This window comes from Coregonus lavaretus (genome assembly GCF_964263955.1).
Source record: "Coregonus lavaretus genome assembly, chromosome: 18".
Lineage (NCBI taxonomy): Eukaryota > Metazoa > Chordata > Actinopteri > Salmoniformes > Salmonidae > Coregonus > Coregonus lavaretus.
This window is the reverse complement of record NC_140005.1, coordinates 29,352,591-29,378,328: the sequence shown is the minus strand read 5'-3', so window position 1 is coordinate 29,378,328 and position 25,738 is coordinate 29,352,591. Positions and strand designations below refer to the sequence as shown.

Here is a 25,738-nt window from a genome sequence, read left to right as displayed (position 1 = left end):
TGCTTTGTTATAATGGGGTATTGTGTGTAGATGGATGAGGAAAAAAACAATTTAATCATTTTTAGAATAAGGCTGTTTTATTTATTTTATTTATTTTATTTCACCTTTATTTAACCAGGTAAGCCAGTTGAGAACAAGTTCTCATTTACAACTGTGACCTGGCCAAGATAAAGCAAAGCAGTGCGATTTAAAAACAACAACAACACAGAGCTATATATGGAATAAACAAAAACAAAACGTACAGTCAATAACACAATGGAAAATCTATATACAGTGTGTGTGCAAATGTAGTAAGTTATGGAGGTAAGGCAATAAATAGGCTATAGTGCAAAATATTTACAATTTAGTATTAACACTGGAGTGATAGATGTGCAGAAGATGATGTGCAAATAGAGATACTGGGGTGCAAATGAGCAAAATAAATAATGTAAATAACAATATGGGGACGAGGTAGTTGGGTGGGCTAATTACAGATGGGCTGTGTACAGGTACAGTGATCGGTAAGCTGCTCTGACAACTGATGCTTAAAGTTAGTGAGGGAGATAAGTGTCTCCAGCTTCAGAGATTTTTGCAGTTTGTTCCAGTCATTTGCAGCAGAGAACTGGAAGGAATGGCGGCCAAAGGAGGTGTTGGCTTTGGGGATGACCAGTGAGATATACCTGCTGGAACGCATACTACGGGTGGGTGTTGCTATGGTGACCAATGATCTAAGATAAGGTTGGAGATTTGCCTAGAAGTGATTTATAGATGACCTGGAGCCAGTGGGTTTGGCGACGAATATGTAGTGAGGGCCAGCCAACGAGAGCGTACAGGTCACAATGGTGGGTAGTATATGGGGCTTTGGTGACAAAACTGATGGCACTGTGATAGACTACATCCAATTTGCAGAGTAGAGTGTTGGAAGCTATTTTGTAAATGACATCGCCAAAGTCAAGGATCGGTAGGATAGTCAGTTTTAAGAGGGCATGTTGAAGGAGCAGCGTTCGATTGAAGAGCATGCATTTAGTTTTACTAGTGTTTAAGAGCAGTTGGAGGCCACGGAAGGAGTGTTGTATGGCATTGAAGCTTGTTTGGAGTTTTGTTAACACAGTGTCCAGTGAAGGGCCAGATGTATACAAAATGGTGTCGTCTGCGTAGAGGTGGATCTGAGAGTCACCAGCAGCAAGAGCGACATCATTGATATACACAGAGAATCGAGTCGGCCTGAGAACTGAACCCTATGGCACCCCCATAGGGCTGTAACGTAACAATGTGGAAAAAGTCAATGTGTCTGAATACTTTCCGAATGCACTGTACATGACCGTAAGAATGATGGGATGTTAATTGCTTAATGAACTCAGGAACCACACCTTTGTGGAAGCACCTGCTTTCAATATACTTTGTATCCCTCATTTAATCAAGTGTTTCCATTATTTTGTCAGTTACCTTTAACTGTCATTGATTGGCCAGATAGTGTTCCAACCAGGGCTGAAGCCGTCCCTTATTAGTGAAGGAGGGATGAAAATCAGCAGTGTTGTGCTACGCACCTCAAGGCCCTAGATTTGAATAGCTCTGTATTCCACTGTGGGCCACAGTACAGTGAGTCTTAGGAAATGTTCGCATACATATGCATCGGGAGCAAGTTTAACATATCTCCAATTTTTTTACATACTATGCATTTTTAAGGAGTTGTTTTTGTAGTTACTGGGGAAATGTTAAAGAACTCTTTCTTTAGAATGGTGACGGATATATGTTTTTATAAACACTAAAGCCATTTGCTGTGTTTAATCTGCTACTTTAACTGGGTTAAGGGGTCATTTGATTAATGCACACAATCACATTAATGCAAATTCGATTTAGAGCGATCATACACACATCCATAGGCAGGTCAGGGCTAATTTAGATTGACATTGATAGAACCTGTAACAAAAGCGATAAGGTTAATCAGTATTTACCTAGTTGTTATTCACTGCGACGGAGGGAGGGAGGGAGAATGACAGAGGGAGGGATGGATGTTAAGAGCCTGCACTGAAATCAATCTCCCCTTCTCTCCCAGTGGGTTCATTTCCTGTACAGTGGTAGGGCACAGTCAATACAACAGGAAATCAAAAGGAACCCTGTGACACAGGGACACTCATACAGATGGACTCAGTTTGGAAAATGGTCTCATAGAAAAATGGTTATCATTCTCTACCACTGCCACCCTCCTGTGGGCCGCTGACCTCTCACTACCCACAGCATAGCCCTGGGAACCCACTTAACTCAGTGAAAGATGGGACAATTAGGCATGGGCAATTCCCCGGTAACAGTGACACAGAGACTCAGATTTTTCCATTTAAAATGTATGTCAAACAAAAACCAATGGTTGCAAAATTAAACAACCATACAACTATATGCACAAGGACTACTTTTAACAATTTCGAAACAAAATTGTACAAGAACACATTTACTTGGAAGAACAGTGCAGATGCAAAGTTTGTTAACAATGCCAGTTTGTGCTGTTGGTGCCATCATTCTGTTACCAAACTTTGCATCTGCACTGTTCTTCAAGTCAATGTGTTTTTGTCAAATGTTCTGTGGAAATTGTTAAAAGTAGTCCTTGTACATATAGTTGTATGAGTCTCGGTGTCACTCTGTTACCGGGGAATTGCCTGCATGCTGTCTTCAGTAGCTACCTGCAGGCGCATGAACAAGAGGGAAAAAGGGGAGCGGGAGCAGAGAAAGACCAGAGATACAGCAATGGATATTGGAATCAGGTGACCATCTGCTGAGATTCAGTATGACAGTGATGAGAAAGAGAGCAAGTGTTGTTTTTTCTGGTCGGTGTCTTCTGTCAGGAATTCTAGTGTGTGTGTGTGTGTGTGTGTGTGTGTACACACTAGAACAGATTCCACTGCCCTTGGATGTGTGCCTGGCTGCCTGCCGTGAAGTCATGACCTCTGCAATTCCCTCCCTGGAAGATTTCAAATAAATAACTTAACACAATGCAAAAGCCCCCGGGGACTCTATCTAGTCCTCGCTCTCTCGCCCATAGCTAAAAATAAAAGGTTTCAGCCGTTGCTCTGGAAAATATGGTGAAGCATTTTGGCTGAAATTGCACAGCATATTTTCCCCTCTTCAGTTTCCGCTAGGCTATGCCATTGGGTGGGTACATTGTATTTGTGTGTGTGTGCATGTCAGGGATGGGTGTTGGCTGTTGTGGGGTAACAGTTGGCCGGTACGTGGGTTGGAGGTCCTAAGAGCGACTGGCCATGGTGTCTGAACAGACAGATCTAGATGTCTCACGCTGTTGTAAAAGTGACATATTGTTGCTTCTGGTGCTGCACCTGTTCCAAATATCAACAGGGAGATCTAAATACATTTTGGTCCACTTCCTGGTTTTCTACCTCCTGCTCTCCCTGGCCTGCCTCTCGCCCATAAGGGGACTCAGAGGGGGTTTGGCTTGTGGGACTCCCAAGTCAATGAATAGTGCATTAGACCAATGGAAAAGACTAGGATGATTTATTTAAAGCTGTTGCTGTTTTCCTGAAGCTCTATGGCTCTTCTCTTCCCTCTGGCGTATTGATCCACTCAGGAGAATGGAAGAGGCCAGTCTCTTGCTACTGGGATACACATCTGGCATTCTCCATCTCATAGACCCTTCCAGTCAACACCCCTCTATGGGTACAATGTTTATGAATGTTTCACTGGTAAGGTCTTGAACTGTCTGCAATGCGCAAATCGTAGGGTGATGGATGAGGGGTTGGATCGAGACCGCCTGGGTCTAGCTATATCAACTAAAGTCGTCATTAGCTGCTTTAGTGAACAGCTAAACCTATTGCATACTGTATGCAACACTATTGCGTAAGGTGGACCATAAAGCCTCCCAACATCAGCTTGTTTCCTCACTGCAAGGAAAAGGAATGATTTGAAATGTGCTTCTTATAAGGACAGGATTGCCGGGGAATAAAGCAACTTGCCTGACACGCAATTCCTCGGCTTCAGAAATCCCAAGCTATTTTCCTCTCCTCAATCTCCCTTACATTGTGTGTGTGTTATTGTGGCCCTGAGTCTGTGAGGTCCAGGTAAGCAGCCTGGGTACTGTAGGTAAATACCCTGGGCTGGGCCCCTCTAAGCCGTATTACACCCCCTGCCTCTCCATGTGGCCCACCATGATTACAGCAGGAACAACACTTATCATTCCCCCCTCCCTAAGAAGATCCACTGCTCTCTGAATTTTTTGGAAGGGAGCTAGGCTCACACTCGCTCGTAAACGTTTGAACTAAATCCAACCGTCCTCAACACACACATGCACTCATATACACTCATCTACCGCAAAACACACCAGTCACCTCAGCGCTAGCACTTGGCAGGTTTCTTCCAGTTTTAATGTCACATGCACAGGTACAGTGAAATGCCTTTCTTGCAAGCTCTAACCCCAACAAAACAGTAATCAATAACAATGTAATACAAAAAATAACAAGGTAGAACAAAAACACACGAGATATACAAATAAGAATGCGATAAAGTAAGTAAGCATACAATATACAGGGTCAGTTCCAGTACCATATTTACAATGTGCAGGGATACTGGATCGATGGAGGTAGATATGTATAGGGGTAAGGTGACTAGGCATCAGGATAAATGATAAACAGAGTAGCAGCAGCGTATATGATGATTGTATGTGAGTGGGTGTGTGTGTGTAGAGTCAGTATAAATGTATGTGCATATTATGTGTGTGTGAGCAAATGATGGAGTGAATGTTTGTATGTGTGTTGTAGTATCAGTGTGTGTAGGGCCTTGTGACTGTGCATAGAGGAAAAAATAAGAATAAAATAGAAAGGTCGACTCAGACCGTCTAGCCATTTTGTTAGCTAGCTATTTAGCTTTTTTATGGCATGGGGATAAAAGCTGTTCAGGAGCCTGTTGGTGTCAGACTTGATGCACCGGTACCTCTTGCCATGTGGAAGCAGAGAGAACTGTCTATGGTTTGGGTGGTTGGAGTCTTTAATGATTTTCCGGGCTTTCCTTTCACACCGCCTGATATAGAGGTCTTGTATGGCAGGGAGCTCGGCCCAGTGATGTACTGGGCTGTCCGCACCACCCTCTGTAGCACCATTTTAAGTTCTAAGTGATTTGGATACCGAGGAACTTGAAGCTCTCGACCCGCTCCACTGCAGCCCCGCCGATGTGGATTGGGGCATGCTCGCTGCCCGCCCTTTCCTGTAGTCCATGATCCGCTCCTTGGTCTTACTGACGTTGAAGGAGAGGCTGTTGTTCTTGCCCCAAACTGCCAGGTCTGCCCGTTAGGCTGTCTCATTGTCGCCGGTGAACAGGCCTATCACCAATCATCGTCAGCAAACTTGATGATAGTGTTGGCGTTGTGCGTGGCCACACAGTTGTGGGTGAAGAGGGAGTACAGGAGGGGACTAGGCACACACCCCTGTGGGGCCCCCGTGTTGAGGGTCAGCGTGACGGAGGTGATGTTGCCTACCCTCACCAACTGGGGTCGGCCTGTCTGGAAGTCCAGGAGCCAGTTGCAGAGGTAGGTGTTCAGTCCCAGGGTCCTAAACTTGGTGACGAGCTTGGAGGGAACAATGGTATTGAACGCTGAGCTGTAGTCAATGAACAGCATTATTGCATAGGTATTCCTCTTATCTAGGTGGGTGAGGGAATTGTGGAGTGCAATTGAGATTGCATCATCTATGGATCTGTTGGGGCGGTATGCAAATTGGAGTGGGTCTGGGATGATGGAGTTGATGTGTGCCATAACCAGCCTCTCAAAGCACTTCATGATTACAGATGTGAGTGCTACAGGGCGGTAGTCATTGTAGCATGAAGCCTTAGAGTTCTTGGGAACAGGAATGATGGTGGTCATTTTAAAACATGTGGGGATTACAGACTGGGATAAATAGAGGTTTACAATGACTGTGGATATACCTGCCAGCTGTTCTGCGCATGCTTTGAGAACGCACACTGGAATACCATCGGGCCCCGTGGCCTTGCGGGTATTGACCTGATTTAAAGATTTTGTGTGTTAAATCATGGATGTGTGTGTTCCTCTCTAGGTGACGACGGTGGACAGGTTTCAGGGTCAGCAGAATGACTACATCATCCTCTCACTGGTCCGCACCAGAGCTGTGGGACATCTGAGGTAGGCACTTTACCACACACACTTTAACACACACACTAAACAGATATACACCACACCAGTCACTTTACCCCCCCAGAGGAGCTTTTTTTAAATGCCTCTTTTTAAAGAGTCTCTTGGTATGAATAAATGTGGAGTTTTCAGAAAAGTTGGTTAGGTCTTTATAGACTTATTTCTCATGTCACGCACAGGGTGGATAAAATCAGCTTTTGAGGAGGATTTAGAAAAGGAGAACGTGCCACCGCACTAACCATTTTTAAGTTCAGCTGCAGCATTGTGTAAAGATGATTGGAGTGAGAGTATCGAATAAAGAGCAGCTTTACCATCAAAGGGTTTTTGTAAAACAGCCTATTACAGGTTTTGAGAGCCCTGTTGGTAACCACTCGCCTGTGTTAAGTTGACTGTCTTTTTCTGATTTTTCTCTTGCTCTTTCTTTCTTACTATATTTTTCTGTCTCCATGTCTCTGTCCTTCTCTTGCTCTTTCACTCTCCTTTTCTCTTCTACTGTTACTCTTCTTTTCTCAATTACTCTTTCTTTGACTCTCCCTCTCTTCCTTTCTCTTCTGCTCTTTCTCCTCTCACTCCCTCCCTCACTCCCTCTATCCCTCCCTCCCTCGCACTCCCCCTCTCCATCCCTCCCTCCCTCTCACTCCCCCTCTCTCTCTCACTCCCCCCCCCCCCTCTCTCTCTCTCTCTCTCTCTCACTCCCCCTCTCTCTCTCTCTCACTCTCTCTCTTTCTCACGCCCCCCCTCTCTCTCACTCCCCCTCTCTCTGAATTGATACCTTGTGAAAATACCTTTCATTTCCAGGCTGTTATGAGATACCGACGAGCCCCTCTTCCTTAATACGCTGCATATTTAAACACCAGGCAAATATTTTAGCTGTCTGTACCAGGACGCGCACACACACATACACTCCCTCTCCTTGTGATGTATAGTGGAGGGTGCGCTGGTGTAATGTGTTTTTACGGATATAGGCCTACCCCATTGGAGGCGCGACATGGCCGACCGTCTCCAAATGGAGCTTTGGCTGGATGAATAAGTCATCCTCTCCTTTGATGCCTGTTCTAGCTTAGCAGCAAGTGCATAAAGCCAGGGCCAAAAAAACACTTCAAAACTCCCTTTTCTCTGTGTCTGATAAAGGAGAAAATTGATGGGCTGGTGGTGAAGGGGTGCATGTGGGCCAGGGAGAGTCACCAGTTTATCATGTTGTCTCACCCATCACAGGAGATGACACCCTTCTGCTTAATTCACATTTCATTCTCTGTCTCTCTTTATATGTGGAGTGGGTTTTAAAACACCTCTATTATGTCCAAGAGTTAGTTATTCACAGAAGGGGAGAAGAAATACTGTATTGTCACTCCAAGACTTGAGCGTTTTATCAATGGGTTCACATTGCAAGTGTTATTTTTGAATGGCCAACTGTCTACTTTGTACTATGATAGACATTAAACCACTGTTGAACATGGCCAATTCAATAACATTCCCTACTTGTTGTGTGTTTTGAGCATAGAAATACTTTAAGCTAGAGAGGATCTCTGTGACTGATTGTGCTAACTTAATTAATATCTTGGTGGCCTTTCTGAATGGGTGGGAAAGCAGTGATTCATGAGAAATTCCCCCTGCTGTCTCTCCCATGCTGAGTTCTCTCTCCAGTATGGCGGCATTACCTCGCTTCACTCCACTCTGCTCATAGCAACCCGCTGCCGTGCAACTGACCGTATGACAAGCTGACCCCTCGATCTGACAGCCTAGGAGAAGCCCTCCCACTGGGACACACACGGGGAGGGACACATACATAGACAGACACACTGTGACAGCAGCACACACACACACATGTACTGGGACACACACACATGTACTGGGACACACACACAGGGTCACACTCAGACACAGACACACTCTGACAGGCGCACAACCACACACACATGTGCAGGTATACACAAATGTTGACACACACACACCAAAGAGAAGACATGCAGGGAGACAGACACACCCCGACAGGCACTGACAGACACACTGCCCCTCTACATGACTGCTTATGTCAAGGAACCACCCAGGTGGGCGTCCCCTACCCCTGCACACAGAGCTGTTTCCTCAGGCGAAGACTGCTTCTGATTGGCTCCTCTCTTGTCAGGCTCTTTGCTGATTGGAGGGCTGCTCTTGTGGTTTGTTTCTGTGGCAGTGATGTGTTTTAGGTAGCTTTTCCATGGTCCACATTCTTGTGAGTTGTTGTTGCCTTGTTAACTAAAGAGATTACTACACACACTAGTACGCTCACACACACGCCTACACACAGTTTAACACAACACCCCATACATAACACACAAGTGTAGATTAATCTCGTGGTCTACTCGTGTCCATTTCACATTCCACGTCTTGTCTGTGTATGAATGTATGTTTGTGTGTAGAGTTTTACACACGGAGACAAAGATTGTTTAGAATCTCACCAGAGCTCCCTGAATAAGCCAAAGAAATCTCCTTCCTTCCCACGCAAAAGCCTTTACCTCGGCCCATGTTGACAGGATCAGTGTTAGTGGAGCTGGAGAAGGTCTTACCGTCAGTTTCACTCTACATCAGCTGAGTTATTATAGTAGTATGCTACAGTATACAGTCATTTGAGATTTCTACCTGTAACTTGGACTGGAGCTACCTGGCTTTGTCTTGGTTGAACTACTGCCTCGCTATGGTCTGAATACAATAGATAAACCTGCTGTTGTAACATAATGGCTGATCACCAGCCCAGTGTGAACAGTTGGTTCCCTGCTTTTACCCATATAGTCAGAACTCAGGAGTTACATTTACATTTACATTTTAGTCATTTAGCAGACGCTCTTATCCAGAGCGACTTACAGTTAGTGAATACATATTTTTTTATACTGGCCCCCCATGGGAATCAAACCCACAACCCTGGTGTTGCAAACGCCATGCTCTATCAACTGAGCTACATCCCTGCCGGCCATTCCCTCCCCTACCCTGGACGACGCTGGGCCAATGAGTCTCCCGGTCGCGGCCGGCTGCGACAGAGCCTGGATTCGAACCAGGATCTCTAGTGGCACAGTTAGCACTGCGATGCAGTGCCTTAGACCACTGCGCCACTCAGGAGTTAAAATTAGAATTCAATTCTGTGCTGCTGATGTGCGCTGTCTTATCAAGGTTGCTTAGATAAATGAGGCATTTATCATACATATATTTATTGTTAGATACTACTTGAATTGTTAGATACTACTGCACTGTTGGAGCTAGGAACACAAGCATTTCGCTACACCTGTAATATCTTCTGCTAAATATGTATATGTGACCAATAACATTTAATTTGATTTTATATCTGTCCCATAATGTCCCTGGCTCCTCCCTGGGGACCAGGACTAGCAGAGTATAGCAGCCTGTAAACTATATTTTACTAAACACACCACCACTGCACGGCAGTATTACAGCCAGGGAAACAGAAGCTTCCCGACTCCCCTCTCTCTCTCTCCCGCTAATCCTTTAATTCCACTGGATGGAAAGAAAGTAGCCCATCTCCTCGCTCTGTCTCCCCTCTGCCTTTTGTCTGTCGCTCCTCTCTCTGCCTTTCCTCTCCCTCTCGTTCCTTGCCCTCTGCTTTTTCTCCTCTAGCCATCCTCCCCTCCCTCTCAATTTTTTTATCTCCTCACCTTTGCTGCCTTATCTTTCTTTAACGCCTCTCTACTCCTGCTCTCTCATCTGTCACTTTCGCGCCTTTCCAATTCCTTTATAAATGTTCCCTCTTTTTCTCACCCACTTGCTTTGGGAGTGGAAGGGTTGTGTAGATAGTGATTTAGAGGCAATATGTGCCAATTGCCAATGCTGGTGCTCTTTTTTTGACTCAATTAAGTGGTTTAAAATGTAATTTCTCTCTCACTCCCCCTCCCGCTCTCACTTCCTCTCTCTCCCTCCCGTGCTCTCTCCACAGGGATGTGAGGCGGTTGGTGGTAGCCATGTCCAGGTCCAGGCTTGGCCTGTACATCTTTGGACGGGTCAGTCTGTTCCAGAACTGCTTTGAGCTGACTCCTGCCTTCAATCAGCTCACTGCCAGACCCTTGAAGCTCCACATCAGACCCAACGAATACTACACACAGGGACAGCCTGTGAGTACACACACTCACACTCGCTCGCGAGTACACACACACACAGAGACGAGCTAATACACACATGCACTCTCATACACACTATTAGGCACATGCACTACTACAAGCACACACTTGGACTCAAACTTTCTCAGACACATAGACATACGTTTCTATGCAGTGCCCTTTCCAGCTCCTGCATAGTACATACCCCTTCATCCCCACTGCAGCCTAATCCTGCCTCTGTCATAATTCTCAATGGATGGAGTGATTCCTCCCCTCTCTCGTTCTATCCAGCCTCTTACCCACCGGCCCAGTCAGTTAACACCATTTAGTAAAGGCAGACTGTGACAGACAGATGGGGGAACACAGTCTATTATTAACCCCCAAAGGTCATCAGGCAAAGCCAGTCTACCCCAACCCATACCCCCTCCAGGATAGTGCTAGACTGGGGGGGGGGGGGGTTTACTGTAAGCCCCCCTAGCCCCACCTCGTGGCACACACACACACACACACACATTGGCACGCAAGCTCCAGTTCGAGGGACAGCTCTTTTAGGCACGCACATGTGCCCCCCTTGCTAAGTACTGACCTATCAGAAAGAGTCCAGTCCCGGACGCTCCACTTTCTCCTCAGAACCACTGATTTGGAATCAGTCTTTCCCATCCGTCTCTGAGCCTTACTCATTATAGACCATATAATAACACTTATCTGGGACCTGTTGTAAAGCACATAGAGAAATCATGTAATATTCAGTTTGTCTATGCTTAGTTGCCCTTGATAACATGAGGTAGTGAAACGTGATTTGGCTAATGTATTGTTATTGTAATGCTGTGGTTGAGTTGCACTTAACTGCTTCCCCTTAAATTATTTTACTGCAATTTAAGGGGAAACCGTTAAGTGCAACTCAACCACAGACTTCACTGCACACACACTGGTTGAATCAGCGTGGAATAGACATTGAATTGACGTCTGTGCCCAGTGGGCAGTCTTATTTTACAACGCCCCTGCTCCCCGCTCCCACCACACAAACACACACACACAGCCCAATGGACCGCTGCAATTCCAGCGCATTACTTATGTTTAGGGGGCATTAATGCAGCTGAGTGAATATTCAACTCGCCCGCCATGCTGTCTTCCTATTTGCATATTCCCTTTCTCTCCCTCTGTCTCTCACTCCCTCTTGGCATCTCTCTCTCCCTCTGTCTCTCACTCCCTCTTGGCATCTCTCTCTCCCTCTTGGCATCTCTCTCTCCCTCTTGGCATCTCTCTCTCCCTCTTGGCATCTCCCTCTGCCTCTCTCTCTCCCTCTTGGCATCTCACTCCCTCTTGGCATCTCACTCCCTCTTGGCATCTCACTCCCTCTTGGCATCTCACTCCCTCTTGGCATCTCACTCCCTCTTGGCATCTCCCTCTGCCTCTCTCTCTCCCTCTTGGCACCTCACTCCCTCTTGGCACCTCACTCCCTCTTGGCACCTCTCTCCCTCTTGGCATCTCTCTCCCTCTTGGCATCTCTCTCCCTCTGCCTCTCACTCCCTCTTGGCATCTCTCTCCCTCTGCCTCTCTCTCCCTCTGCCTCTCTCTCTCCCTCTTGGCATCTCCCTCTGCCTCTCTCTCTCCCTCTTGGCATCTCACTCCCTCTTGGCATCTCACTCCCTCTTGGCATCTCACTCCCTCTTGGCATCTCACTCCCTCTTGGCATCTCACTCCCTCTTGGCATCTCACTCCCTCTTGGCATCTCACTCCCTCTTGGCACCTCTCTCCCTCTTGGCACCTCTCTCCCTCTTGGCACCTCTCTCCCTCTTGGCACCTCTCTCCCTCTTGGCACCTCTCTCCCTCTTGGCACCTCTCTCCCTCTTGGCACCTCTCTCCCTCTTGGCACCTCTCTCCCTCGCACCTCTCTCCCTCTTGGCACCTCTCTCCCTCTGCCTCTCACTCCCTCTTGGCCTCTCTCTCCCTCTGCCTCTCTCTCCCTCTTGGCATCTCTCTCCCTCTTGGCATCTCTCTCCCTCTGCCTCTCTCTCCCTCTGCCTCTCTCTCCCTCTGCCTCTCTCTCCCTCTGCCTCTCTCTCCCTCTGCCTCTCTCTCCCTCTGCCTCTCTCTCCCTCTGCCTCTCTCTCCCTCTGCCTCTCTCTCCCTCTGCCTCTCTCTCCCTCTGCCTCTCTCTCCCTCTGCCTCTCTCTCCCTCTGCCTCTCTCTCCCTCTGCCTCTCTCTCCCTCTGCCTCTTTCTCCCTCTGCCTCTCTCTCTCTCTTCCTCTCTCTCTCTTTCCACATCTCTTTCTCCCTCTGCCTATCGCTGCCTTTCTCTCTCACTCCGTAGCCGCATTAATAGTAAGTGGTCTAAACTAATTGATTTGAAGAGGACTGAAGGGAGAAATGAATAACCTGTAAACCATCTCTCTCTCCCTCCCTCAGAGAGAGCCTCGCTCGTCCCAGCCCGACCAGGTGATCAAGAACATGCCGGAGATGGCCAACCTGGTCTACAACATGTACATGCACATGATCCAGAGCACCCAGCAGTACAGACAGGTAACTACTGACCTCACAACACCCAGTTGTACAGACAGGCAACTACTGACCTCACTACACCCAGCAGTACAGACAGGTAACTACTGACCTCACTACACCCAGCAGTACAGACAGGTAACTACTGACCTCACTACACCCAGCAGTACAGACAGGTAACTACTGACCTCACTACACCCAGCAGTACAGACAGGTAACTACTGACCTCACTACACCCAGCAGTACAGACAGGTAACTACTGACCTCACTACACCCAGCAGTACAGACAGGTAACTACTGACCTCACTACACCCAGCAGTACAGACAGGTAACTACTGACCTCACTACACCCAGCAGTACAGACAGGTAACTACTGACCTCACTACACCCAGCAGTACAGACAGGTAACTACTGACCTCACTACACCCAGCAGTACAGACAGGTAACTACCATACTACACCCAGCAGTACAGACAGGTAACTACCATACTACACCCAGCAGTACAGACAGGTAACTACCATACTACACCATACACCAGCAATTGGAAAAACTAGGCTAGCTCCCCTAGTACAGACCACTAGCTCCCCTAGTACAGACCACTAGCTCCCCTAGCACAGACCACTAGCTCCCCTAGTACAGACCACTAGCTCCCCTAGCACAGACCACTAGCTCCCCTAGTACAGACCACTAGCTCCCCTAGCACAGACCACTAGCTCCCCTAGCACAGACCACTAGCTCCCCTAGTACAGACCACTAGCTCCCCTAGCACAGACCACTAGCTCCCCTAGTACAGACCACTAGCTCCCCTAGCACAGACCACTAGCTCCCCTAGTACAGACCACTAGCTCCCCTAGCACAGACCACTAGCTCCCCTAGCACAGACCACTAGCTCCCCTAGTACAGACCACTAGCTCCCCTAGCACAGACCACTAGCTCCCCTAGCACAGACCACTAGCTCCCCTAGTACAGACCACTAGCTCCCCTAGTACAGACCACTAGCTCCCCTAGTACAGACCACTAGCTCCCCTAGTACAGACCACTAGCTCCCCTAGCACAGACCACTAGCTCCCCTAGTACAGACCACTAGCTCCCCTAGTACAGACCACTAGCTCCCCTAGTACAGACCACTAGCTCCCCTAGCACAGACCACTAGCTCCCCTAGCACAGACCACTAGCTCCCCTAGTACAGACCACTAGCTCCCCTAGTACAGACCACTAGCTCCCCTAGCACAGACCACTAGCTCCCCTAGCACAGACCACTAGCTCCCCTAGCACAGACCACTAGCTCCCCTAGCACAGACCACTAGCTCCCCTAGCACAGACCACTAGCTCCCCTAGCACAGACCACTAGCTCCCCTAGTACAGACCACTAGCTCCCCTAGCACAGACCACTAGCTCCCCTAGCACAGACCACTAGCTCCCCTAGCACAGACCACTAGCTCCCCTAGCACAGACCACTAGCTCCCCTAGTACAGACCACTAGCTCCCCTAGCACAGACCACTAGCTCCCCTAGCACAGACCACTAGCTCCCCTAGCACAGACCACTAGCTCCCCTAGCACAGACCACTAGCTCCCCTAGCACAGACCACTAGCTCCCCTAGCACAGACCACTAGCTCCCCTAGCACAGACCACTAGCTCCCCTAGCACAGACCACTAGCTCCCCTAGCACAGACCACTAGCTCCCCTAGTACAGACCACTAGCTCCCCTAGCACAGACCACTAGCTCCCCTAGCACAGACCACTAGCTCCCCTAGCACAGACCACTAGCTCCCCTAGTACAGACCACTAGCTCCCCTAGTACAGACCACTAGCTCCCCTAGCACAGACCACTAGCTCCCCTAGCACAGACCACTAGCTCCCCTAGCACAGACCACTAGCTCCCCTAGTACAGGCTAATAGTACAGTAGTGAGAGATACAGCTAGCTGCTCCAATGTCACCTATCAGTTTATTTACCCACACCTGAGACCGGTTAATACTGGTCCTCAAACACACCTGCTCCAAAACAACCTCTTACAGTAATGTCTCTGTCTCTGTCTCTGTCTCGCGCTGTTTTTTAAAACTTTAATGCAGCGGTGGAAATAGGTCAGATGTAAGATAATTGTTTTAGTTCTGCATGCTGAGCCTTAACAGGCCACGAGCCTAACATTTTAGATGAGGGAACCAGAATGAGTTTTAATTAAAAGAGCAGTGCCTTCTTTTGTTTTACACCATGGGGAGTGGAGAATAAAGGAGGGGGAAGGGGTGATAACGGGTGCTGCTAAGCTACCCCACCCCTCTCTCATCCCCGCCTAAAGTGGCAGGGCTGCAATGAAGAGGTGAGGTAACTTTGGTTTTCCAAACATAACAGGGTGTGCCCTCCCTAACCTGTCCCTAAGGCATGTGCACAGATTCTGTCCTCAACCAGAGAGAGCAAGGGAAGGTAGGAACGAGAGCAAAAGCGATAGAGACAGGAGGACAGAGAGAGGGATGGGGGGGGGATGAGACATGAGATGAGCAGTGATAGAAATATATATTTTTGTACAGCATGGAAAATCTGTTAGGGTCTCATGTCTACAATACATTTTCTCATGAATTCAAGATATGGATGAACATTTTTATAAATGTAGGAATGATATGGTGACACCCTGCTTACATACACCCCCATTCCTCACCTTCCCCTGTGTTATCTTCCATGTCCAGCAACAGCAGAAGCTCCTGCCTCCCCCTCGGCAGACCCAGGCAGAGGCAGCTGTCCAGGCAGACGAGGACCAAGCTGAGACCCCAGTTGAAGTGGAGAACCAGGAAGAGACCCCGATGGAGCAGGAGTGCTCAGGGGAGGCCGGCACAGAGAAGACCCCACAGGAGACACCAGAGAAGGGCGACCAAGAGAAGGTGCCAGAGGAGCACCCCAAAATGCCCGAGCACCCTGGCCGAGATAGCGACAGTGATGGAGAGGATAGTGATGATGCGGAAGCATCTTAGAGTGGGGCGTGCCTGTGGGCCCCTGCACTGCTTTATCTGGCCCTATAGATGGGGCCCCAACTGGACTGTCCCTTAGAAAAGAGCTTGGAGCTAAAATGATGATCCTGTTTTAGAATCGTTTTTCTACGGAAGCCATGAAGATGACTTGAGAAGCCTTGAGGATAATGTTTAATTTGATTTTCCGAGATGGTCTGTTTTGTAATCAATACTTTTTTAGTAAAATAATTCTCAATGTGAATGCAATCTGAGTTTTTTATCTTCTACATACATTTGCAGACACATACTCACACACACCCAGCCATCCTATTTAAGCCTTTTTCAAATCTCCCTGTCATGTTACTCTTCCAGTCTACACACTTCCGTTCTGCCCCTCCCCCAGACAGGGTCACTGGGATCTGTCAATCTGATTGGCTCGCCCAATAGCGGCTGGACATGCTGCCACTAAGCTGCATTTATAGGTCAGTCACCATGCACATGAAGCCATGGGGGGAGAGAAGCCAGTACTTCAGACATTGTATCACTCACAACCCCACTCAAATCATCAGTGTCCATATCAGTGTTTGGGAACAAATGGACACAGTGGCATACAGTTCACTGAGATTGTGGTGGTGGATTAGAGCCTACCCTGACCTGACTCCCATTTATAGCATCATTGGTCCTGGTAGTGTGGAGAGTCCACAGCCTGCAGGCTCACAGCACAGACTGGGAATTTAGGCATTATCATGCACCAGAGGTTAGCTAGCTGTTACATACGTCAGGCTAGCCTGTAACCCTCTCCCCAAGCTACACCCCCACTGTCTGAGAGGAGAGATTGCATCCACAGCTGCTCAGGGCCAAGTCACAGTACAGTCGTGGTGCTTCAACAGACCTGAACGCAGCCTAGCTAGAGAAAAAGTATTGTTTAGATTCAGGGAAGTGAGAGCAATGTATGTAACATGATTATCCAGTTTTGTTTTAGTGTACAGGTGTCATCTTCAAAGGCTGTTTAGATATTCAATTTTTTAAAATGTTTGCTTTCAAAGCCTCTGCGACATCAAAGCTGAAGCAGATGTACTCTAGTCAGCCTAGAATAGATATGTCTCTTATGTGTCAGTTATACACTGAGTATACAAAACATTAGGACCACCTGCTCTTTCCATGACATAGACTGACCAGGTGAATCCAGGTGAACGCTATGATCCCTTATTGATGTCACTTGTTAAATCCACTTCAATCAGTGTAGATGAAGGGGAGGAGACATGTTAAAGCCTTGAGACAATTGAGACATGGATTGTGTATGTGTGCCATTCAGAGGGTGAATGGGCAAGACAAAAGATTTAAGTGCCTTTGAATGGGGTATAATAGTAGGTGCCAGGCGCACCGGTTTCAATGTCAAGAACTGCAACGCTACTGGGTTTTTCACGGTCAACAGTTTCCCGTATGTATCAAGAATGGCCCAAAGGACATCCAGCCAACATTACACAAATGTTGGAAGCATTGGAGTCAACATGGGCCAGCATCCCTGTGGATGCTTTCGATACCTTGTAGTCCATGCCCGATGAATTGATGCTGTTCTGAGGGCAAAAGGGAGTGCAACTCAATATTAGGAAGGTGTTCCTAATGTTTTATACACAGTGTAAATCATAATCCATAAACAATTACAGGGTTAATTAATTAAATCGTCATTTGTATGACAAATAATCCCTTACAACTAGACTTGTCCCATAAATCCCCAGATTCTTCTCTGTATTGGTTCTGCATGTGCAGTGCAACAAACTTTTGAAACCTACAACAACTATTAACAATTAATTTATTTTATTGAGCAACCGGTCCATGAATACACACATTGTGTCATAGCCTCCCTCTAGAAAACCTTCCGCAAATTACCAAATATCCTTATCTCCAGCTGTCCTCCCGGGCATTCAGTTTCCCCTAGTAGAGGCTATCTTGTTGCAGTAAATTAGCGTTAACTGGGAGGAGGAGGCCACTCATACAGACTGACTTTACTTGGCTTTGGCAGCTCCAAGCAGGAACAAAACTGAGGGGGATATCCATTCCACAAGCAAGGAGGAAAAACAGGCTCACACTTTCTTAAAGATCTCTCAAACTTCCCACATCTGAAGGTGAACATGTCTTTTATACTCACTCCACAGGTATTCTCCACAATATGGTTTACATAGCTCTACTTCGCATAGCTTAATGCCCTTCTACTTGTTAACCGTTAACTGCCATTGGTTGATGTGTCACTAGCACTAACTGCATGCAGTATAACAGTGCTATATGCATTTGTTTGTGTGCCGAGGAAGTATTGTAACTGCGCTTCTCTACATCCTTTAAGGGTCTTTGTAGAAGGTGAATTTAAAAGACAAAAAGGTATGACTGTAAACTGCTAGAGGTATGATTTGATGCTGTGATGTCTGTACTTTTCTGTTCTCAGGATGTTTTTCTTCAGGCATGGTTAAATGTTTTCATATTGCTTCAAAATATGAAAGCAACTTTTATTGCTCATCTTATCCTAAATCGTTGAAATAGCCAATGGATCCTGGGAAAAGTAGTAGTGTTTTTGGAATGCTAGTATTGTCTCATGTTTTTGATACACTGTGAAGGGCGTTCCCTGAAGCACGAGAACCTCGAGATTAACCAGTGCTGCTGATCTCATCACACGGTCTGTCTCACCACAACAGGATATTACACAGAACAGATAAGGAAGTAGGGAGGAAAGTGTACAATAGCTCATAAAACTGAAACAGCCTTGCTAATCGATCTGATTGTTGGCTTTTACACTCTCATTTTTAAAAAACAGTCAGTCTGACAGTTCGCTACTGAGCTCTTGAAAGATTTTATTTTAGATAAGACCATGGAATGAATAAAGTTGAAGTTTATACTTTATTTGCGTCTGCAGTTAATGACCAATGAGTGTTACATACACTGACCGCAAATGAATCCTTAGTGCTTGCTGTTCCCAGCCACTTTGAGCAGTGTCAGGTCCACTCAATCTTCTGTAGTGTAGGAGTAGACTCCCTGTTGACCCCAGCGGGTAGGGACCATGGTGATAGCGGGGAGTGTCAAGTACATCCACATCAACTGGGCTGGTGCATTCAATCTGATAATCATCAATTACAGATGGGAGTGTCACAGAGTATATCCTCTGATTGAATCACCATAGCACCCAATACACTGGGAATCTGATCTGATGTCTGGGAGCCAATGACATTGATATTTTTATGGCCGATATATAGATGGGATTATGAAAATCTAATAATCTGAAGTGATATTAATCGGCTCTGATCACATGGGGAGGGGAACAGCTCTGGCAATATAAATATTACTGTTACCCTATTCTTTTTGATGAGAAATCAATAAAATAGACAAGATTGCCTAACAATTTGTCTTCCTTCTGTCAACTCTGCAAATTCCATCTTTGTGTGAGGCAGGTTGTCTATTGTTTGTATTCATGATTGATTTGTTAACGGAATGAAAAATGTAAATATTTTTCCCCTTCTCCTCCTATCTTCCTCCCAGACTAGGATGGCCAGTTGCGGGTCGTGTTTCTGGAGCATTGTGTGGCTGGTGATTTTACTGATCATAGGCTGGCCACTCAGTATCTTACTGGGGGGGCTCTACGGCCTCATCACCCCCCTTACCACCTGCGTGGGCCTGGACCGCTTGTCAGACCTGCTCCTGGAGGGGGCCAACCTGGGTCGGACCTGCGCCCAGAACATGAAACATGGCAAGGCAGTGTGCTGAGACCAGACCAGGTCCTGGTCCTGACTGCTGCTTCTGGTCCTGTCACCGTGGAAACAGACAAACGTTTCCTGCACAGAGGAAGAGTAACTGTTACTGTTCATGCCGAAGGCCATTGTGTTATTGTTCGTCTTGTCACGTTATTGAGGTGTTAATATTAAAAAGTCCAAAGCCAAAACACAAGGTAAACTTTTAACAAAATGATTATGCTCGCTCTATCAATGTGTCATTAACAGTGGATGTTCTTTTTTGTTTGAGTTTGTCTACTCTACAACTTGAAATACAGATACTTAGTATTCATAGACTGTATTTGCTGTTTTTAATTCATGATGACATCCTGCAAAGGGCAGATAATGTTCAACAGCTTAACTTTAACAATAGAGCAGTTATGGATTTAAACTTATAACGTGATTAAATTCTTTTGAACTTGCCTTACATAGTATTTATTGATTGAATTGTCATTAGACAGAAAATACAATGTCTACCTGCCTCATTTTTTACATAGGAATATCTCAATGCATTGTCAATCCTCAGATGCATTTTCAGACTGAAGTGGAAGATTTAAATTGCACTTTTACAAGTTTACAAGCTCTCTATTTCTCCACAGAGAAATTAGGTTGTACATTGTGGAATTCCGACAACTGGTCCGCTTCTCTTGCCTTAGGGTTACCTACCTCCTCCACAAACTTTAAAATGAAGTTTCAGTTGTCTCTGATTGACTATACACTGAGTGTATAAAACTTTAAGAACACCTTCCTAATATTGAGTTGAACCCCCCCTCCCCCTTTTGCCCTCAGAACAGCCTAAATTTGTCAGGGCATAGACACTACAAGGTGTCGAAAGCGTTCCTCAGGGATGCTGGCCCATGTTGACTCCCACAGTTGTGTCAAGTTGGCTGGATGTCCTTTGGGTGGTGGACCATTCTTGATACTCACAGGAAACTGTTGAGTGTTAAAAACCCAGCAGCATTGCAGTTCTTGACAAAAACCTCTGTGTGCCTGGCACCTACTACCATACCCCGTTCAAAGGCACTTAAACCTTTTGTCTTGCCCATTCACCTTCTGAATGGCACACATACACAATCCATGTCTCAATTGTTTCAAGGCTTAAAAATCCTTCTTTAACCTGTCTCCTCCCCTTCATCTACACTGATTGAAGTGCATTTAACAAGTGGCATCAATAAGAGAGAGCTTTCACCTGGTCAGTCTAAGCGCAGGTGTTCTTAATGTTTTGTACGCTCAGTGTACATGAGAAGAAGATAATGTAGAGATGACCATATGCAGTAATTGGGAATTTATGCCAAATAAGGATAGTGCCAACTCGTCAGCGTTTCTTTGCTTATAGGGAAGGTTTTGTTGTGAACTTGTTAGTTGATGAAACTCAGATGAGAACAGATGGAAATCTGGATGAAGTTCTATAACACATTTTGATGCACAGTGAATGTCAAATACTCAATAAAGTGCTGAGATTTATGGGTCTATCAGCAATCCTAAAAGTTCAACTTCGACCCTTAACGTGAAATGCAGAAATGAAAGACTAGGTAATGCAGAATTCAGTAACTGAGGAAAGTATGTAAGAATAAGCATAACCTATGATAGGTTGACATTTTTTAATTGCATATTCAAATTCTCAGGAATGATTACCTTATGTCACCTTTCAATTATCGTTCTTTCTTCTCAAACTATGTGAAATGGATCTTTCCAGATAAAGTTATTTCTCAGTGAAAGTCAGCATCACCTTGACTTTTGCTTAAGGAAAGCACATATTCTGGCACCATAGTTCAGCAAGCCATTGAAAGGTACACCAGAGGTACCATCCTTTCATCTCTTCATACGCTCATGCAATTGGGACATGGAAGAGATGAAACTTGAAAAAGAATTCCAGTTCAAAGGAAACGCACAGAGAATAAAAGGTCAGAGGGGAGAAACACAGTGGAATATTCCAACTTTTCAAGCACATCTTTCAGGAAGTTAACTTTTGGGAAACCTGCGTTATGCTTAAACCATTTATCATGGACAATTTCCCCATCGAGAAGAAAAGCAAGAGTAAATGCAAACTGAAGGATGAAGCATTTAAATGAATTGCAGAGCTGTGAAAGTCCAATTTAAATTGATAGTTTTTGGCTCCTTAAAATTCTTCCCCATCTTGTTTTGATTTTCACAATGCCTTGTCATCAACGTCAAAAAATAGCCCAGGTTCCAATACTTTAAAATCCCTATTAGGATTTATCCAAAACACTCCTGCTGAGTGTAGCCTTTGCCATTACCAAAACCAGGGGAGCTATATGCATTTGTAGATTAAACTATTCAAATGTAATTCATGAATAATTCATTTTCTTTCCAAAGCGCTATTTAAACTCATTTTCTCGCTCTCACTATTGACTGGTACACACTGTGACAATCATTCTCTAATGCTTTTTATATCGGGAGTTCTAATCCTTGCAAAAATTCCTTTGAAAAAAGATGGATGCTTCCCAAAATCTTAGTGAAATATTTATGCGAGTGCCATATGAGACCTAGTTGGGTTGATTTTTTCTCTGCCCAACACTGCTCCCAAAAGTCCTGGGGGCAGAAAACATCTTGCCAAAAATTGCCTGATTTAAAGTTCGTCTTTTTTCTATCTCCCAGAAGTCTTGGCAGGGGATGAAGCTTGGTTGGCTGACAGCGTCGTGCTGAGAGGCTGCACGTGAGAGGAAGAGAGAGAAGGAGAGGGAGTAGAGAGCAAAGGAGAGAGAAAGATAGGGAAGGGGAAGACGGGGAGAGAGGGGAGATTGAAGAGAAAAAGGAGGGAGGAAGAGCGAGAAAGACAGAGGAGAGGGAAGGAGAGAGAGGGAAGAGATTCAGCAGGGCTGGTGAATATTTTATTTGGGTGTGAGATTGGGGATGGAAACAGGACGGCGTGCCTCGCTGGGAGGAAACCTGGGGGGCTCAGAGAAAGGATATGTGGGGCTCAGCATCCAATTAACCTCATACTGCTTTGTAATTTCACCCTCTCACACACACATACAGGGATACTCCTGTACTGTTAACTCAGGGAATGTCAAAGTTGGCCACCTTTCAAAGGGAAAGGAGAGTGTGTAGTATGGTAACCTGTGTCTGTGCAGTACACCAACAAGAGCTCACAAACTCATCGCAAATGGGGTTTGCTTGTGCTGATGGTTGTTTTTATACTGTAGTTATGTATCTTGTGAACCTGTGTGTTATTAATGTGTAATAATTAAGCATTAAGGCCCGAGGGCGTGTGGTAGATGGCCAATATACCACAGCTAAGGGCTGTTCTTATGCACGATGCAATGCGTAGTGCTTGGATACAGCCCTTAGCCGTGGTATATTGGCCATATACCACAAACCCCCGAGGTGCCTTATTGCTATTATAAACTGGTTACCAACGTAATTAGAGCAGTAAAAATACATGTTTGTCATACCTGTGGTATACCACGGCTGTCAGCCAATCAGCATTCAGGGCTCGAACCACCCAGTTTATAATGTCCAGTTTATAATGTCGATTATAAACCGGGTGGTTCAAGCCCTGAATGCTGATTGGCTGAAAGCTGTGGTGTGTCAGACCGTGTACCACGGGCATGACAAAAAATTACTTTTTATTGTTCTAATTACTTTGGTAACCAGTTTATAATAGCAATAAGGCACCTCGTGGTTTGTGGTATATGGCCAATATAACACGGTTAAGAGCTGTATCCAGGCACTCCTCGTTGCGTTGTGGTATATTGGCCATATACCACACCCCCTCAGGCGTTATTGCTTAATTATAATACGTGCAGAACATACACACTGTACAGTATGTATGCATGAACTGTATGTAAACTATAGGTTTAATTAAAGATGGTGCAGGCTGTGAGCTTTGAACACGCTTTATGGAAATGAGTGTAGAATTATACAATACATTCTTGGTCTGTTCCCGATTTGCTTTTCCTTGACAACCTTGATGAATATGGATGCTGTTGTAGGCAGTTCTTTCATAATTAATAAATAGGCTTGTTTTGGTGGACTGCACTTGGGGTGAGGATCTGTCTATCTTTCTATATATCCAAGATCATAACATCAAAACAAAAAGGTTTTCTACATTTTGTATTAGTTTTCTACAAATATTACCTTTGTAACAAAAGCTCATAAGTTACTTATTCTGTTCAGTGCTCCGCTTATCTATGCTTTTAAACACATTCATTGATTTAATTTCCACATGTGAAAATGTGTTGGAATCATCCAGTGTGTGTTGTTCATAGCAGCCCTAAGGCCATGGTGCACCCAGTACCTTCTCCAGGTTAGAAGGCCTGAAGCAAAAACAGGTTCAAGACAATCCAGTTGCTTCTCAGTTCAGAGTTGTGTGGAAAAGGACTAAATGCTTTCATAGCATATGTATTGAACCAGTTTTGATTAATTGTTAATAACACAGTGAGCTGCATCTTATGAAATCCGTCTTGCTCAATCTATTGTGAAAACACATTTAAAGCAATACGCGAAAGGTGTCCTTCAGGGGTGTGAATTAGGGCCTTTACATTTGTTTATTATTATTAGTAATTCCCAATGGAAATCAAATCGACTCACTTTTGCGCCTATGATTGTGGTTTCAGTCCTAAAAACAATATTGTTTCTCCTTCAGGGTGTGTGATTAAGGAGATGGCACAGGAAATATGATAGTGTCATGTTTATTTAGCCTCAATGGCTACTGCTAATGTAGAAATCTCAGTATGTGAATATTCGAGCAGCTTCCAAAGTGTCTCTTCCCCTCACTCTGTGTTGTTATACCCTTCTCCGCTCAGAAAATATTTTTCAGACTATGATAATAATCATTCCCTTTAGCCAAACTGAACAGGGGTACATATGTTCATAGCAAGACAACAATGTTTGAAAACGGGGGCAGAACGATGAGGAAAGCAGGCCTAGGCTAGCAGTCATTATGTAATGTAAAAACAAAGTCACAACAAGGGGGCTATGGCTTGGGGTAGGGTGACAGCAGCATATGATTCATGGCTAGTTGTGCCCTTTTGTGTTTCTTCCTTGTGTTTGACCCCTCCAATGCTCTCAGCCAGTGTTATTTTAGACCAACTTGTTCTTTCTCTGTTTCAAGAGCACATGCAGTGTCATCTGTAATCTGTAATGTCTTGTCCTTTTAACAAAATATTAAATAATAGTTCAACACACACAAACTGGTAGTCATGAAAGGAATGAGTATTTCTTCTATTCTGATGTGTATTTCTATTTTGTCAATTCAAAGGCATCACAAACTTATTCGCTACCATTAAATATAAATGGCAAATACATTATTGAAATTGCTGGCTGAATGAGTACAGAATTATGTTGAATCATGTTGGCATATAGCCATTATATCACAGCTATCAATAATAATCGAAATGCCTATTTTAGAAAATTATTTACTCAATAACATTAAATTATGCATTATGGTTATTGCAATGGTTATTTATTTATGCAAGTCCAATCACCCAAATGTATGAGTTCCACAATTGAAATACCAATATCTTCTTGGAAATAGGCATAAACTAGACAGGCCATGTAGGCCTATACAAAGAAAACAGGTTCAACTGAATCATATATTTCACAACTTCAATTTCTTGCTGTTGCTTCATACTGCCTCAATGACTGACCTCTCCCTCTGCTTAAAGAGAATCCAGAATGGTGGGGTTTGGAATTTATATTCTTAATAGTGGCAAACAGCTGCTATAGCCAGCTGTGTGGCACAAGTGGTCTCCCCATTTGCTGCTCCACTGTTTTATCCCATCTTAATGGCTATTGTCTGAGAATCATTACTACTGTAACCTATAACAAGCTTCTTGCCATAGGCCTCTGGAAATTCCATTTGCAATATAACTAGTAGCCTATCCATGTACCACCTGGAATTAAACGTGTTATCATTATAATCAATCAACCAATCACTGCATCAATGCTAGAATCTGCTTAATTTCCCACAGAATATGATCAATAGAACAATGTTCGGGGAACTTGCAGCATCAAGAAGTCAACTAAGATGTTCATATCATTATTTTTTTTTCATATTGTTCTCTAACCTGGTATTTGACATTGTTGGAAACAGAGGTGTGTGTAGCCCAGTGGAGGCTGGTGGGAGGAGCTATAGGAGGTCAGGCTCATTGTAATGACTGGAATGGAATGTATGGAACAGTCAAAAATGTGGTTTCCATATGTTTGATAACGTTCCATTAATTCCATTCCAGCCTTTACAATGAGACTGTCCTCCTATAGCTCCTCCCACCAGCCTCTTCTGGTGTAGCCTATTGTCCGGCTGACCCGCATTGTCTAGCTGCCCTCATCTTCCTTCCTACATGGGCCGCGGGCACGGATGCCCCTCTCCTCACCA

At 45.2% G+C, this 25,738-nt stretch overlaps 1 protein-coding gene and 1 long non-coding RNA gene across 2 annotated transcripts in view; both read left to right on the top strand.

Annotated features, from left to right (window-relative positions):
* The window catches only part of aqr (aquarius intron-binding spliceosomal factor), an 83,596-nt gene extending 67,691 nt beyond the window's left edge, over positions 1-15,905 (top strand). Inside the window, exons 32-35 of the mRNA XM_084182598.1 lie at positions 6,027-6,112; positions 10,044-10,218; positions 12,614-12,727; positions 15,386-15,905. Of these exons, the coding sequence (XP_084038724.1) occupies positions 6,027-6,112; positions 10,044-10,218; positions 12,614-12,727; positions 15,386-15,667 (657 nt within the window). The 3' untranslated portion in view covers positions 15,668-15,905. The remainder of the gene's footprint in view (positions 1-6,026; positions 6,113-10,043; positions 10,219-12,613; positions 12,728-15,385) is intronic.
* A 1,664-nt stretch (positions 15,906-17,569) lies between these two features.
* On the top strand, positions 17,570-19,820 carry LOC311145682. Its single transcript, XR_014614621.1, has 2 exons — positions 17,570-17,769; positions 19,169-19,820. It is a non-coding gene; the product is annotated as an uncharacterized lncRNA (long non-coding RNA).
* Positions 19,821-25,738: the final 5,918 nt, after the last annotated feature.